Source organism: Sinocyclocheilus rhinocerous, unplaced genomic scaffold (assembly GCF_001515625.1).
Source record: "Sinocyclocheilus rhinocerous isolate Xijiao unplaced genomic scaffold, SAMN03320098_v1.1 scaffold1022, whole genome shotgun sequence".
In the NCBI taxonomy this organism is placed as follows: domain Eukaryota; kingdom Metazoa; phylum Chordata; class Actinopteri; order Cypriniformes; family Cyprinidae; genus Sinocyclocheilus; species Sinocyclocheilus rhinocerous.
The window spans coordinates 586,120-603,703 of NW_015656677.1; the positions used below are offsets into that span (position 1 = coordinate 586,120).

At 31.4% G+C, this 17,584-nt stretch overlaps 2 protein-coding genes across 4 annotated transcripts in view; both read left to right on the plus strand.

Annotated features, from left to right (window-relative positions):
- Positions 1-8,096, plus strand: part of tph1a (tryptophan hydroxylase 1 (tryptophan 5-monooxygenase) a) — an 8,593-nt gene extending 497 nt beyond the window's left edge. The window contains exons 1-11 of one of the 3 annotated variants that reach the window (XM_016528612.1): positions 390-488; positions 2,853-2,990; positions 3,085-3,268; positions 3,357-3,457; positions 3,539-3,606; positions 3,686-3,882; positions 3,975-4,110; positions 6,174-6,300; positions 6,390-6,485; positions 6,573-6,706; positions 6,836-8,096. In XM_016528612.1, the coding sequence (XP_016384098.1) occupies positions 411-488; positions 2,853-2,990; positions 3,085-3,268; positions 3,357-3,457; positions 3,539-3,606; positions 3,686-3,882; positions 3,975-4,110; positions 6,174-6,300; positions 6,390-6,485; positions 6,573-6,706; positions 6,836-7,010 (1,434 nt within the window). In that variant the 5' untranslated portion in view covers positions 390-410 and the 3' untranslated portion in view covers positions 7,011-8,096. Of the gene's footprint in view, positions 1-389; positions 489-2,852; positions 2,991-3,084; positions 3,269-3,356; positions 3,458-3,538; positions 3,607-3,685; positions 3,883-3,974; positions 4,111-6,173; positions 6,301-6,389; positions 6,486-6,572; positions 6,707-6,835 lie in introns of those variants that run through there. The other 2 variants (XM_016528610.1, XM_016528611.1) reach the window with 2 other exon arrangements.
- Positions 8,097-9,157: 1,061 nt separating this feature from the next.
- Positions 9,158-17,584, plus strand: part of LOC107720786 (secretion-regulating guanine nucleotide exchange factor-like) — a 23,240-nt gene continuing 14,813 nt past the window's right edge. The window contains 8 exon segments of the mRNA XM_016528613.1: positions 9,158-9,234; positions 9,422-9,557; positions 9,727-9,882; positions 11,448-11,542; positions 11,631-11,733; positions 12,852-12,941; positions 13,024-13,182; positions 13,271-13,422. Coding sequence (XP_016384099.1) covers positions 9,193-9,234; positions 9,422-9,557; positions 9,727-9,882; positions 11,448-11,542; positions 11,631-11,733; positions 12,852-12,941; positions 13,024-13,182; positions 13,271-13,422 — 933 coding nt within the window. The 5' untranslated portion in view covers positions 9,158-9,192.

Sequence of the window (17,584 nt, forward strand, 5' to 3'; positions counted from 1 at the left end):
AAAAGTTAAGGTTTATAATGCCAAATGTAGATTTCCAGGAAGCATAGATTTCTAAAATGTCAAATGTGGAGGAAACTGAAGTTGACAGATGCCATGGTGCACTGCTATTCAAGTGCACAAAAGCTCTCCATTCACACATCCATGCTTGACACCGTTAGCAATAAGATGTTCCAATCCTCCTCGCACCAAATCTAAAGATGCATCAAATTAAATACACTTAACAGAGATGTGCGTGGAAGAGTGATTAATTGCAGCCTAATCCCAGTGTTAGATTAAAACAAGAGGGTGCTAATAATAGGCTTCCTCGCTGTCCAAATGAGATTGTTTTAAGACGACAGACACTGGCCCATCTTTGTTAAACTGAGACGGTGAATCACAGTACTCTGAACCCTGCCACGGTCAACTCACTAATGCTGTCGGGAATCCTGCTGTCGGGAAGACAAGGACAGAGACGATTACTCTCCCACATGCGCGATAAAAGAAACATGGTCAGTAGACGACAAGCTTAGTTTGAGGGTCAATTAAAGCTCATTTGTAGTTTATAAATTAAATTGCATTTTTAATGAATAATTATTATATAGCTTAATATTAAATAAAAAGCAATGCACGTTTAATGTATGAAATTAGATTATTCATTTTATTATAATAAATGAATTTATTATTTATTTATTTAATACTATTTCATGCTAATTATTTGTTTAAAGATTATTAAAGATCTTTTGGCATTTTTGTTTGAATTTCTAGTAAAGGAGCTGATTGTCATTCTCTCATAGAAATTAAATTCAATTAAATGATTAATTCTTATATGACTCAATATAAAATGCAAATATTATTTATACATTAAATATTATTTATTTATTTATTACTTATTTATTTAATACTATTTGATGCTAGTTATTTATTTAATATTAAAGATTTTCTAGACACCTTTTGGCATTTTTGTTTGATCTCTGTTGCCATTAAAGGAGTGATGGTCATTCTGTCGTGCTCGGTACACTGTAAAAAAAATTCCGTAAAATTTACGGTAAGAAACCAGCAGCTGTGGTTCCCGGAATTTTACCGTAAAAAATACGGTAGCAACGTTTTAGGTTTTACGGTTTTAACTTAAATTTACAGTTAAATACCGTATTTTCATTAACTGATATAATGTTAATATACCAACCTATTGAAGTACTGAAATCTGTTTTGTACTTTTGTAATACACTGATAACCACCAAATGCAGGTGGTGATGAGAAAGTCACACGATGAACCAAAGCCTATCACAAGCAGCTTTTAAATAATAACATATATTGAAGGTGCACAGTGTCATTCACACAAACACCAAACACCATCATGGTAACACACGTGAAACTGAAATAATGCAATAAACATTCATTTAACAACATTAGGTGTAACACACAACCCTAATATACAAAACTGATAAGAAAAAACTAAAAAGAAACATAGTTATTTCAACAAAAAAACATCAAATTTGAAATGTAACGCAGGGAATTCTGGGAATGTCAATTTACGGTTATTCACTGTAAATTATACGGTCTTTTTCACTTCCAAAAACGGTATACTACTGTAAAATTAATGTCCAATACATGTAATGTCCAATACAGTTTTTCACCGTATATAGTAGGGGAATTTACCATTAACCATTTAACAGGTTTTTACTGTAGCATTTTTACAGTCTTTTACCATTAAATTCACGGTCATTTTTTACAGTGTAGATTTTCAGAAATGCAAAAGCAATAAATGTAATTAAATATGTAAAACAACATAACATATAATTTAAAATATGTAAACATTTACATTATTTAAATATATAAATTAAATAAATTATTTAAATATTTACATTAAATATGTAAACATGTAAAAATATGTAAACATTTTTTAAATGCGTATGGATGTATGTACTTCATATACATTGTATATTTCTTATATCACTAATCATAATTATCGGTGTGACTTCTTGGACTTAATCCCACGTCTGCAACCTTGGGGCAGGGCTCGCGGAGCGTCCCTCTGCTGGTACTTATGTTAAGCAGGTCATGATGACTGTCGCTGTCCACGGTGCTGAACTGACGCAGGAACCAGCACCTTTAATCGGATGACCTGTTCGCAACTGGAGTTTGTTGTAGTTTAGGATTATTTAAAAACGAACCCCTCAGTGACCAATATTTAGTATTTTTTTTTTTTTTAATGTATAAAACTACAAACTGTAAAAATGACTACAATTAAAATCGGAGTTTAATTGCTGTCTCAAAACAGTCTAATCAAAGTGGCATCCTGCAGTGAAGTTAATTGCACTTTTTGACCACTTTGAATTTCACTTCTAAATCTAATAGAGTTGAAACTTATAAAAATGAGCAGAAATGACAGAATGCCTATAAATTATGATAGTATGGCTATCACTGTAATAAATTCACAAAAACTTATATTTATTTATTTATTTTTTATTTTTATAAAAACTACTTATTATAAGTTATATTATAACTTATTATTTATTATTTCTTTTTTTAATGTTGTTTTATAACATGATCCGAAAGTTTTGCACTCTTAACAGGAAAGTTCAAAACCTTTAGACGAATACAAATAAAGTTGTAAGTGTGGCCTTAAAAGGGATTAAGTGTTGTTTACCACACACTTTAATCCATATGATCTGATTGACAAGTCATGAGCACATGACTTAGGGTTGGATTTAAAGTGAGCTGAAGATGTTGATGCTACACATAAATCATGTAAAACAATAAATGAAGGGGGGGAAAATCCTATATAATTTTCAGCTTTACAAATGACCTTTGATTACCTAATTCTGCCTGACCTCATCTGACATTTATTTATGTTTTGTGCCTGTGTTTTACAGATGAACAAATCTGCTTTTCCAAAGATCGAGGAGAATAAAGACAACAAAACCGCGTCTACAGAGAGAGGCCGGGCTGCTGTTGTGTTCTCCTTGAAGAATGAAGTCGGTGGGCTTGTCAAGGCACTAAAACTTTTCCAGGTGAAGGGTTGCAAGACCGATTTTCTTGCATGTTTAAATATTCCTTTACTTGATTTAAAAAGGATAACATTAACCATCATATATAAATCAACAGGAAAACCACATCAACCTGGTGCACATTGAGTCCAGAAAATCCAAAAGGCGCAACTCAGAGTTCGAGATCTTTGTAGACTGCGACAGCAACCGCGAGCAGCTGCACGAGATCCTTCAGCTGCTGAGAAAACACGTGAACGTGCTCGAGATGGACGCGCCTGACAACCGCCTGCCTGAAGAAAGCGGTACAGGAATGCGTGACAATATCAGACAGATGTGACGTTTTTAAACTACTATACAAATACTCAATATTTGACTTGTTTTTTTTTCCAGAGATGGAGAATGTCCCGTGGTTCCCGAAGAAGATTTCAGATCTGGATAAATGTGCGAACCGCGTGCTGATGTACGGATCAGACCTGGATGCGGATCATCCAGTAAGTGGCAACGTTTCATCTCGATTACCGCATCAGTGTGATGTCATCATGTTGCTCACTGTTATGATTGTGTTACGACAGGGATTCAAGGACAACGTCTATCGCAAAAGGAGGAAGTATTTTGCAGACTTGGCTATGAGCTACAAACAGTGAGTTTTAAAATATACTTTAACATAAGAGTAACACACATTTAATATAAGTCTAATTAAAAGTTGGCCCTTCCATCAGTGGAGACCCCATTCCCCGTATAGAGTTCACAGAGGAGGAGGTGAAAACATGGGGAGTGGTGTTCAGGGAGCTGAATAAACTCTACCCCACACACGCCTGCCGCGAGTACCTCAAGAACCTGCCCTTGCTCATCAAACACTGTGACGTCCGCGAGGACAACATCCCGCAGCTGGAGGACGTCTCGCGCTTCCTCAAAGGTGAGAGAAAGGGACGTCAGTTCTTTAATTGTTGGTTTGTTCAGGGTTTATAGACTCTTTTCTCTATAACATTGCTTTATGAACTGCTTCAGAGCGCACCGGCTTCACCATCAGGCCTGTGGCTGGGTATCTCTCCCCACGAGACTTCCTGGCAGGTCTGGCCTTCCGTGTGTTTCACTGCACTCAGTATGTCCGACACAGCTCAGACCCGCTCTACACACCTGAGCCGTGAGTACAGAAACAATCAAATATTTGCAAACTTATGATATGAATACATGCAGGGCCTATAAATGATGGAATGACTGTCACTCTAATAAATTTACAAAAAAAGAAAAGAAAAGTGTATTATATATAAAATCATATCTAAATTAAATATATACACACACTTTATAAAATGTATTTTTTTCCTATTTTATATTAAAGGGTTAGTTCACCCAAAAATGAAAATTCTGTCATTAATTACTCACCCTCATGTCGTTTCAAACCAGTAAGACCTTCGTTCATCTTCGGAACACAAATTAAGATATTTTTGATGGAATCTGAGAGCTGTCTGACCCTGCATAGACAGCAACGCAACTGAAATGTTCCCAAGTCCAGAAACGTAGCAAGGATATATATATATAATATATTATTAAAAATAATATACACATTTGTATATTATTACACATTATATACATATTTGTTCTATTTTGTATTTTTATACATAAAACAAATTCACAATATTTTGCATTTATTTATTCAGTTTTTTATCTATAGGCTATTGGAACTTTCATGTATATATTCAGAATTATAAGTACTTAAAGCTATATATTCAGATTTACTTCTATATATTCGTGATTTACACTTTTATATCACAATTTGTATCTATATAAATTTAGACTTATAACTAAATATTCAGATTTACATTTATATAGTCAGATTTCTAACTATATATTCTGATTTACATTTATATATTCAGATTTTTAAATATATATTCTGATTTACATTTATATATTCAGATTTTTAAATATATATTCTGATTTACATTTATATATTCAGATTTTTAAATATATATTCTGATTTACATTTATATGTTCAGAATTATAACTATATATTCTGATTTATGTTTATATATTCTGATTTATAAATATATTCAGATTTACTTCTATATATTCACAATTTACATTTATATATTCAGCTTTTATATAATTATTTCCTGTTTATATTCAGATTTTTAAATATATATTCTGATTAACTTCTATATGTTCAGAATTATAACTATATATTCTGATTTATGTTTATATATTCTGATTTATAAATATATTCAGATTTACTTCTATATATTCACAATTTACATTTATATATTCAGCTTTTATATAATTATTTCCTGTTTGGTGCTTCATATATAATTTATTTTTGTAATTTATGTTTATGTATATAAAACAATTTTTTTATATTTAACATTTATATCCGCGAGTACCTCAAGAACCTGCCCTTGCTCATCAAACACTGTGACGTCCGCGAGGACAACATCCCGCAGCTGGAGGACGTCTCGCGCTTCCTCAAAGGTGAGAGAAAGGGACGTCAGTTCTTTAATTGTTGGTTTGTTCAGGGTTTATAGACTCTTTTCTCTATAACATTGCTTTATGAACTGCTTCAGAGCGCACCGGCTTCACCATCAGGCCTGTGGCTGGGTATCTCTCCCCACGAGACTTCCTGGCAGGTCTGGCCTTCCGTGTTTTTCACTGCACTCAGTATGTGCGACACAGCTCAGACCCCCTCTACACACCCGAGCCGTGAGTACACAAACAATCAAATGTTAGCAAACATAACTATGGTATGACTGTCACTCGAATATATTTACAAAAAAGGATATTAGATATCAAATTTATATCAAATAAAAAAATATATATATATATACATTTATATATACACACTATATAAAATACATGTTTTTCTGTTTTATATTAAATGTGTTTACAGTTTATGTATGTGTGTGTGTGTGTGTATATACAGTATACGTATATACATTTGTAATTTATGTTTATGTATATAAAACAATTTTTTTATATTTAACATTTATATTTCATATATCTGTCTTTATATACACATTTTTGTATATCTTTATATATTAAAAATATACAAAATATACATATTTTTTATAAATTATGTTTATTTCACTGAAAAAAAAAAGATTTTTATAGTAGATATGCAACAGACTTTATCTTTGTTTGCTATAATTAGAGAACTGTACTGATACAGGAATTGTTACTCTGAGCAAGTGATCATGTGAACGTGTCTGTCTGTTTCAGAGACACATGTCACGAGCTGCTTGGACATGTCCCTCTTTTGGCCGAGCCCAGTTTTGCTCAGTTCAGTCAGGAGATCGGTCTCGCGTCACTGGGAGCATCGGAAGACTCTATACAGAAACTCGCCACTGTAAGTAATGACAGGCCTTCAGATTTGAGTGTTTTTATGTAAATATACTACAAATACATATTTATTAACAATTCCATTCTATGTTTCAGTGTTATTTCTTCACTGTGGAGTTTGGCCTCTGTAAGCAAGAAGGGAGACTGAGAGCTTATGGAGCCGGTCTGCTGTCCTCCATCAGCGAGCTGAAGGTAATGAACCACAAAAGCTTTCTCTACATGATGCATAATGCATGTTTTGCACCTTATAAATAGAGATGATCGTTCCTTTTCGTCCAGCATGCACTCTCAGGAAATGCCAGGATCTTGCCCTTTGACCCCAATGTGACATGCAAACAGGAGTGCATCATCACCACCTTTCAGGATGTCTACTTTGTTTCGGACACCTTCGAGGAAGCAAAGGTCAAAATGAGGTAATAGAAAATGAAACTGTATTCTTAAAGTGAATTAAATGATAATAAAATTGCTAAAAAGTATTTACTGCATATATCATCTGAGTACTTAGCACTATAATTTGCATTTAAAATTGAATTTATTTTTAGGGAGTTTGCAAAGACCATCAAGAGGCCATTCTCAGTGCGCTACAACCCGTACACACAGAGCGTAGATGTTCTGAAGGACACGACCAGCATCAACAACGTGGTGGAAGAACTAAGACATGAGCTGGACATCATTGCAGATGCACTAAGCAGGCTAAACAAACAGTTAGGAGTCTGAAAAACTAAACATTTCCCAGCAAATCGTCCATTACTTCATGTACCAGTTCATCTGTTTTGTCACAGTACTTCACTCTCCAAATCATGTATGGCATGAAAACCCACCAAACTAAGTCAAATCCTTGTGTCTGTTTATATAATTAGTTTGGCTCTTGTTTGATTAAATATGTGGATCAACAAAAGCTGTGCTAAATGCTTGCAAGTGGAGTTCTTGTATTCTATGTGAGATTTCTACTTGACAAGGTGGTATTTATGCAAGGTGACCACAATGGTTTAGGTTAAATTAAGGCTACACATGTGACCGACCGTTAGTCTTGTGCAAAATTGATGTCTGCTAATATATTGATGGTTTCAGTTTGCATTTATGTCATTTCAAATTGGCACCTTATGTTTATCTATTCAGAGATACTGTCTTATAGATATTTTAGTATATAAACAGTATCTTCGTGAGTCTATGAAACATTGTGTATGCTATGTGTTATTGTTTCTTTATTTAAAATGGATGTCTACATGGAGTAGGACCTGGAATAATCTGTATTTATTCAAATGCATGTAAATATTGCATTGGACATGGAATAATATTTTTACAAGTTACAAATGAATGCTTAGCGTCTCTATAAGTAATTCGTTAGAAACTCTGAACGAAGTATGCCTATCAGTTCAGGTTTAGGTTGTAGAGAAATTTATTGCTAGACATTATTAAAGAGTTCATATGCTTATAATAAAATAAATATTTGTTTTTCTACTGTAAATGCCATATGGTGTAAGTGTACAGTTTCTTATTTTCTTCTTTACATTTCATGTTCTAATGTACAAACAATCGTGCTCTTGAGGGGCGCTTGTCGGCTCAAATGGCGAAATAGTCTTATTCAAATCTCAAGACATTATTTGTCATATAGGACACATATGTGTATGAAAGTAAAATGTTTTAATCCTATAACTCTATGTATACAAGTATATTTACCTGAGAAATAAATGGAAAGCGGCTCGAGTAGTAGTAGTAGTATCTATAAACGTTTTAATCTCCTGTGATCTCAGACGCCTGTGATTGGTTTATGCTGACCTGCGCTGAGAAAAGAAACAGACACCACGTGACTAAGTCAAAAACGAACAACTGTTATATTTTTGTACTTAATTTCCTTTTCTTTGAATACTATCGTCCTTTCTGATAGGCCTACTTGTTTGTGATTTGTATTTTTACATATGAAAATATGAAATAAATATCAAATCATACATTTTGTTTTAGAATTAAAATTCCATTTTAAATTACATGTTATATTATGTTTTATAATTTAATATTGTAATTTTAGTATTAAGATTTCATTATTTTTTGTTAATATGCATTTATGTGTAAAAATAGTTTTTATATCAAATATAAAAAATAATATACTTTCATCTTTAATTATTATAATTTATATATCATACTATTTAATTATTTGTTTTAGTACATATATATGTATATTAATACTGAAAATAAATTTCTCAGATATAACTAATATTATAATTTTCTAATTTAATTACTACAATTATTATAATTCAAATGTTAATATTTAGTTATTAGTCTTAATAGGTATATGCATATAACATTGTTAAATATTGAAACAAAATGAAATTATTGAAATTATTGATTTTATATCAAATTCTAATTATATAATCAATGCATATTAATATTATAATTTGTTTTAAATATTGAAAATAAAGGTCAGACTTAAAATTATATATTTAATATTATAATAAGATATTATAATAGGTTTTAATATTATTATTGAATATTTTCATAGAATTTGTGACTTGTATTTAAAACAATGGCTAAAAAAAGTGGCCCCGCCCACTTTGTGTTAAATATTGAAACAAAATGAAATTATTGAAATTCTTGATTTTATATCAAATTCTAATTATATAATAAATGCATATTAATATTATAATTTGTTTTAAATATTGAAAATAAAGGTCAGACTTAAAATGATATATTTAATATTATAATAAGATATTATAATAGGTTTTAATATTATTATTGAATATTTTCATAGAATTTGTGACTTGTATTTAAAACAATGGCTAAAAAAAGTGGCCCCGCCCACTTTGGGATTGCATCGCCATTCTACCCAATGTTTCTTAAATCTAGGAAACTAGTGGCGTTTACATGAGTTCATGGCGATGTCATCAATTTGCGCCTAAATCTGATGGAAGGAACGCAGCTGTTAAAATGTGTACTGTACACGTGGGTAAGTTTTTTTTTTAACTTTTCATTGTGCAAAACTTACACACTTGCAGTGATACCGGTCTACAATCTTTCAATCCACGAGAATACGTGAAATTCACATTTGTCAAAATATAAATGAATATGAGCAATCTGAAATAATTTCACAAAACAAAGCTTACTAAACCATAAATGGTGATTTCGCTTCACAGGGAGCCAACAGTTACGGGCAGCTCGGACAGGGACACAGTGAAGATCAAGCCGAGCCGCGGCGAGCAGACGGCGGCCTGCAGGCGGAGCAGACCCGCTGTATGGCCGGAGGAGGCGGACATTCCGCTGTCATCACGGGTAATATCGCCTATAACACTGTGGAAATAATAGATATTAATGTAAACACTCTGAAAGGATTTGTGAAATAATCCTGAAACTGTTTCTGGAATTGCTGACCTTTTATTTGTGAAACAATGTCGCTCTCTAGCGGTCAAGTTAAGTATTACAAAAACATTCCTCCACCCAGAATCAGGTGAGCTGCTGATGTGTGGACAGAACCACAAAGGTCAATTAGGGCTCAGTCACACGTCAGAGGTCATAACCTTTCAGCCCTGCCCTTTGACTGGGTGCTCAAGAGTTCAGCAGGTGTCCTGTGGTTGGGACTTCTCCGTTATTCTGACTGGTGAGTGACGGTCATCAAATACATATTCTGGACTCTGTGTGGCAGATTATTGTATGGAAGCCCGTTTCCGCCACTGAATAAAAAATAAAAAAAGGTAATTGCGACTTTTTATCTCACAATTCTGACTTTTTTCTCGTAATTTCGACTTTACAACTCGCAATTCTGACTTTTTTTCTCAGAATTGTGAGATATCACATTTTTGAGAAATGAAATCAGAATTGTATGATATAAATTCGCAATTGTGAGTTATTAAGTCAGAATTGTGAATGATAAACTCGCAATTATGACAGAATCTTTTTTTCTCCTCAGAACTGGACTTTATAACTCGCAATAAACTCACAATTAAACTCGCAATTGCGAGAGAAAAAAAGTCAGAATTGTGAGTTTATATCTCGAAATTCTGACTTTGTTTCTCGTAATTGCGAGTTTATATCCCGCAAATCTGACTTTATATCTCCCATTTCTGACTTTATATCTCCCATTTCTGACTTTATAACTAGCAATTCTGACTTTGCATCTAGCAATTCTGACTTTTTTTCCCCTCAGAATTGAGATATAGGCTAAACTCACAATTTTGAGAAATGAAGTCAGAATTATATGATATAAACTCGCAATTGCGACTTAAGTAGTCAGAACTGTGAATTATAAACTTGCAATTCTGACAACATATCAGTCTTTTTTTTCTCCTCAGAACTGGACTTTATAAATCGCAATTGCGAGTTTGTATCTCACAATTCCGAGAGAAAAAAGTCAAGATTGCGAGATACAAACTCGCAATTGCGAGAACAAAAGTCAGAATTGTGAGTTTATGTCTGAGTTTATATCTCGAAATTCTGACTTTGTTTCTCGTAATTGCGAGTTTATATCCCGCAAATCTGACTTTATATCCCGCAAATCTGACTTTATATCTCCCATTTCTGACTTTATAACTCGCAATTTCGACTTTGCATCTAGCAATTCTGACTTTTTTTCCCCTCAGAATTGAGATATAAACTCACAATTTTGAGAAATGAAGTCAGAATTATATGATATAAACTCGCAATTGCGACTTAAGTAGTCAGAATTGTGAATTATAAACTTGCAATTCTGACAACATATCAGTCTTTTTTTCTCCTCAGAACTGGACTTTATAAATCGCAATTGCGAGTTTGTATCTCACAATTCCGAGAGAAAAAAGTCAAGATTGCGAGATACAAACTCGCAATTGCGAGAACAAAAGTCAGAATTGTGAGTTTATGTCTCTCAATTCTGACTTTATAACTCGCAATTGTGTTTGTATCTCACAATTCTGAGAAACAAAGTCAGATTTGCGAGATGTAAATTCGCAATTGCGAGAAAAAAAAGTCGCAATTATCTTTTTTATTTTTTTATTCAGTGGCGGAAACAGGCTTCATTATTGAGAGCCTGGGTAGAAAACTAAAAGGCTTGGGTGTTGCAGACATCAGTTATTTTTGAGTGGTTTTGTTTAGAGTTTGATTAGATCAAGTGCTCTTAGATCTGCCTATGGAGACTTCCTCTGGTTTAATTGAGTGCTGAATAACTGATATCTGATCTGTGTCTTTCAGGTGACGGTCAGGTCTTGGTGTGCGGCTCCAATGCATTTGGACAGCTGGGCGTCTCGCCAGGAATAACACACTCAGCAGAACCTTTACACGTGAAGGTGAGAGCTGAGAATATAATGAGACTCTTGCATGATAAGTGTGTAAGTGTGAGGTTTGTAATAATATCATGTTTTGTTCTGTTTGCAGACCCTGAATGAGCCGGTAACTAGTGTGGCTGCAGGGCTCAGACACGCATTAGCAAGTACAGGTATTACATATAAATATGTAAAATAAATATCAAATATATAACGTGTTTTAGGTTACATTTTATGATTAACATTATATTTTTCAAATTATTATTATCTTTATGAAATATTGAAAGTAAATATAGATTTTTATATCACATGTAAGAACTTTTATTTTAATAATTTTGTAATTTAATGATTAAAATAATTATAATTTCAATATCACAATATTTAATGATCTATCTATCTATCTATCTGTCTTTATATATGTATGTATGTATATTTGTTTTGAATATTGATAATAAATATAGATTTTTTTAATCGCATATAAGAAATAATAATTTTATAATTTAATATTTATATATTATTCTATTATAATATCCTCCTTAATTATTTTTATTAATTATTATAATGATATATTACATACAGATTAAAATAATTATAATTTCAATATCACAATATTTAATGATCTATCTATCTATCTATCTGTCTTTATATATGTATGTATGTATATTTGTTTTGAATATTGATAATAAATATAGATTTTTTTAATCGCATATAAGAAATAATAATTTTATAATTTAATATTTATATATTAATTATTCTATATATCCTCCTTAATTATTTTTATTAATTATTATAATGATATATTAAATACATTTTAATATTATTATTTGTTCAAATATTGAAAACATCAAACATAAAAAATATTCCATTGTGTATTCAATATTCTTATTATATATTAAATATATATATATATATATATATATATTAATATTCCTTTTATTTTAATATTACAATTGCATATGAATAAATATATCAGATATAAAAATGTTTATATCATGTTTAATTATTTGTCTTAATGTGTTTATATTTGTTTTAAATATTAAAAATAAATCTAGGTTTTATATCAAGTATATTAAAATAATTTTATATTTGATATTATTTTGAAATTTAAAGATCATAATTATTATCATTTAAATGTCATTATCCTTAAACATGTATATTTGTTTTAAATATTAAAAAAACTTCAACATATTAAATAAGTCACAGAGTTGTGCTTAAAGCTGAATCAGCCTCACATTGGGATACATCATGACATCTTATAAAAAATAAGTACTTTTTATTAGTGTACCTCATTAATGTCTGTTAAATTATAAGTTTAATTTATAATTATTTCTAGCACTTGTGCTGACTTTCTCATCTGCAGGGTTTGATCACGTGACCCCACAGAAGGTAGTTGCAGGCTCCACCCACTGCATTTGTTTGACAGGTGAGAGAACTTTCAAATGACACTGATTTTGTCCTCTACCTCTGATTGGTAGGGATAGAGACAAAATCCCATATTTCTACAGTCAAAGGTGACGTGTTCCTCTGGGGAAGCAATAAACATGGTCAGCTGGTCAGCGAGAGCCTCTTCTTGCCACTTCCTGTGGCTCTGGATCGATCTCTGCTGCAGGGCGAGAGAGTGACTGACGTTCACAGCGGCTGGACGCATCTTGTCGCAAAAACTGGTGAGTCATACTACACACTTTCTCACACAAATCTTTCTTAAAGCTTTTTTTCTGGCGATACGGTTAACAATATATTATCTATTCACAGAGAGTGGGCGGGTCTTTACATGGGGCAGAGCAAATTACGGACAGCTAGGACAGACCAGTCAGAGTACAGAAAAAGAGTATGATGTTTCAACAAGCTCTGGCCAAAGTATAAGCCACCCCATTGAGGTTAAAGCTTTATTTGGAGCAACACAGGTATGTGTTATGTATATGAACAAATGTAGAAAGATAAAAGACACTAATATTTAATAAATAAAAATAATTATCACATAAATATGGAAGCCCATTTCTGCCATAAAAAAAATCACGCTTTGGAAAATTTTAAATATGAGATTAAAATGAATAGAGACAAAGTCAAAACTGATATAGTCAAAGTAAAAATAATGAGATAAAAAGTTACAATTATGAAATAAAAAAATCTAAATTATGAGTTTAAAAATACAAAATTACATACTAAATCATAATTATGAGATAAAAAGTCAAAATTATGACAGTCATAATTATGTGATAGAAGTTGAAATTATGAGATAAAAAATCTAAATGATTAGATTAAAAAGTCAAAATATTACAGTCATAGTTATGAGATAGAAGTTGAAATTACAATAAAAAATATTTAAAAAAATGAAATTATTAGATTAAAAAGTCAAAATGAAGGGATAAATTCGTCAAAATTGACGGTCATAATTATGAGATAAAAAAATTGAAATTATGAAATAAAAATTATAATTATAATATAAAAGTTTAAAATATGATATTAAAAATCTAAATTTAGAGATTAAAAAGTCACAATTATGAGAATTCATAATTATGAGATAAAAAATGTACATTTTGAGATTTAAAAAGTCAAAATTATGAGAAGTCAAAATTATGACATACTAGGTCATAATTATGAGATAAAAGACACAATTAAGACACTATAATTATGAGATAAAAAGTTGTATTTATTATACATATATAGTCAAAATGATGACATACTAAGTCAGATATAAAAAGTCAGAATTATGACATACTTTTTCTTTTGTGGTAGAAAAGGGCTTCCATACATAAATGACTCTTAGTCAGCTGTATTTTTATGCTTATGGCATACATTTATGTACAATTCAGCAAATGTGTGGTCACATGTACACATCCATCATTACAATGGCTTTGAATGCAGCTTATCCAATCAGAATTTAGAACACAACTATCCATAAATGTTTTTATTGCTAAATGTTAAGATGCCATGAGAACTCCCTGGCATAGTGTTCTTTGCTCAAAGGCGAGAGAATGCAGTATGTATTGTCTTCCAGCAGGGGGCGAACACACTGTACATTCCCACAATGCTTTTCTCATCCTGCCCAGAGACACAGCGCTGATTTAAACTGAAGGTCATCTCTTACCTTAGAGAATGCAGCATCTGTGGGCATACATATTGAAGAGAATGACTCAACGACACAGCATTTTATACTCAATCTTAGGTTTTACGTGTTTGGTGTGTCACTGAAACTTAAAATTAAAGAACAGCCTTCAGATATTGTGAGCGTGAGAAAAGAGACATTTGGCATTTATGTCTTTTTGCATTTTTTTTTTAAGTTCAAGTTGGTGCAGAGAGGGAAAGGTTGTCCAGACATTGTCATGGCTTGCGAAACATATTTCTGTTTGTCAGATCTCCTTACGTGACTTTGTTTTGTGCTTCCGTTGTTCCCCGCCTGGTCGATGGACCTCATGTCATATTTAATCCTCAAAAGTTGCTTATGCTACAATGTCCTGCCACTGACGACCCGTCCGCACGGTGTATGTTGATGAGAGGAAACGAGGACGGTATCCTCTATAACACCTCAAAAGGGAGGGAGAAAGTGTAGCAGCGTCTGGGGACACGTTTAGCCTTCGATGACAAACAGAATATAACGTTTTAGAGCTGAATTGTGGTTGACGGAAAGACTTTGCCTGAGGCTTAAAGGAATAGTTCTTTTATCTTTGATTCACCCTCATGTCGTTCCAAACCCATGTGACTTTCATTCTTCTGTGGAACACAAAAGGAGATTTTGAGGAGTCATGCGATAGCTTTGTGTGAGAAATGCAGTGTTGTTATTGTTAACTAAAGCTTAAAAAAAATTTTTTAAACTGTAATAAAGCTGAAATAAAATAAAATATTTCAAATTAATGTAAATAAAAACTTAAACTAATTGAAAAATTTGAAATGTTGCCTTGGCAACTAATTAAAATTACTAACTGAACACTAAAATATAAATACAAATATTTATTTAATCATATTTATTCATATAAAATATAAATATTATTAAATAATATTAAAATATTTATTAAATAATATTAATTATCACATAAGTATGGAAGCCCATTTCCGCCACGTAAGAAAAAAATCATGCTTTGGTAAATCATAATTATGAGATTAATAAGTCATAGTAATGACATAAAAAGTCTAAATTATGAGAAAATGAAATTGGTTTTGGTTTTGGCTTTGGTAAATCATAATTATGAGATTAATAAGTCATAGTAATGACATAAAAAGTCTAAATTATGAGATCAAATTCTAAATTATGTGATTAAAAATGTGAAATTATGAGATGAAAATGTTGTAATTTTGACATAAAATCTAAATTGTTGTTTAAAAGTCACAATTTTAAGATAAAAGCCAAAATGGCAAGTGATAAATAGTAATGACATAAAAAGTCAAAATTATGAGATCAAATTCTAATTTATGAGATTAAAATGTTGTAATTATGACAGTAAAAAAAAATCAAAAATGTTATTTAAAAGTCTAAATTTTAAGATAAAAAGCCAAAATGGCAAGTCATATAGTAAGTCATAAATATAAAAAGTTCAAACTATGAGATATGTCATAATTATGTTATAATTATGACAAAGATCAAATTTAATGTGGTAATTTTAATTTGTCATACTTTTGACTTTATCTCATAATTTCGATCTCATGATTATAACTGTCATAATTTTGACTAGACATATTTTTTAAATACATTTTAAATAAATTTGAAATGGCAAAAGCACATAATTATTGCAAAATTGCTTAAAATTAAAAATGAAAAAAAATATAACAAAAAATGTTTAAAAAAAATATGAATTACAATTATGAACTATGTGAATAATAATACTATAGAAAAATATTACAATAGCACAAATGGCTGGAAATTTAAGTCATTATTTGCAGACAATTGTTTGTTTTAAAGTGCTGCTTCTGAATTGAGTTAAACCTGAGAATTTGATCAGTTAGCTTTGTGAACAAAACAATTAGACCAATTGTTGTGAACCAGATTGTTAATATTTAGATGATATCAGAATTAATAGAGTGATTTAATGACATATTGCTTCACTAATGAACTCGTTTGAACTCTTGAAGGAGAGCTAGGGTAGATATTATGACTTTTAATCAATAATGCTTTACATTTTAGTGGAATATAGTGCATGAGTCATATGGGCAACATTTATGATAGTTTTACACTGCTTTTGTGTCCTTTTCTAATCTTGAAAGCATCAGTCTCAGTCTCACTAAGCTTTTTAAAACCATAAATTGTACTAGTAAGTTTATTTAACACCCCTGACAATCTATATTGTGTCTAAACTGTTGTTAGACTCCAAATCCATTGTTAAAACCCAGTTCCCTCCCCCAAAAGCATATTAGCCAATCATGGGGAAGCTGGCGTCTTCACAGGCTCCAGACTGTGAGATTTCCTATCAGTAGATGAAACACAATACTGTGGGCTGAAAATGACTGCGTTCCTTCCAGGATCCAGAGCTGAACTCCCAGTAATGGGTGGTATGATTTCTTCAAATGAGTTCATTCACACATGAGGTGCAGCCGACCGACAGCCTGTTTCACACTTCTACCCAGAGCGCTGGAGCCTAGCTGTCTGTGTCTGAGCTCCCACAGTGCAGTGCTGTACCTGAGGCTTCAACTCAGTGTGGGGACATTCATCCTGCACTTCATTATCAGAGGCAGATGGAAACAACTGCATCTCAGTAAACAGCTGTCGACACTGACTAGGATGTGAGGGTTCTATATTTGTCAGGGGTTTATTTTTATGTCTAGATCAAATATATAAACATTAGATTTTTTATTATTTTTTATTATTATATATAATTATATAAACATTATCTATAATAAAAAATGCACACATATGTATTTACATTTTGCAAACATCAAATGTATTTACTTGATTTAATATATTCTTTATAGATATCAAAAATACATTATATTTATGAATAATTATGAAATCTGATATTTTAATATTATATCATGTTAATAATATGAATAATCCATAATTATATAAATTTAATTTAACAGTAAGTATATATATGTATGTATGTATCTATGTATGTATATATATATATATATATATAT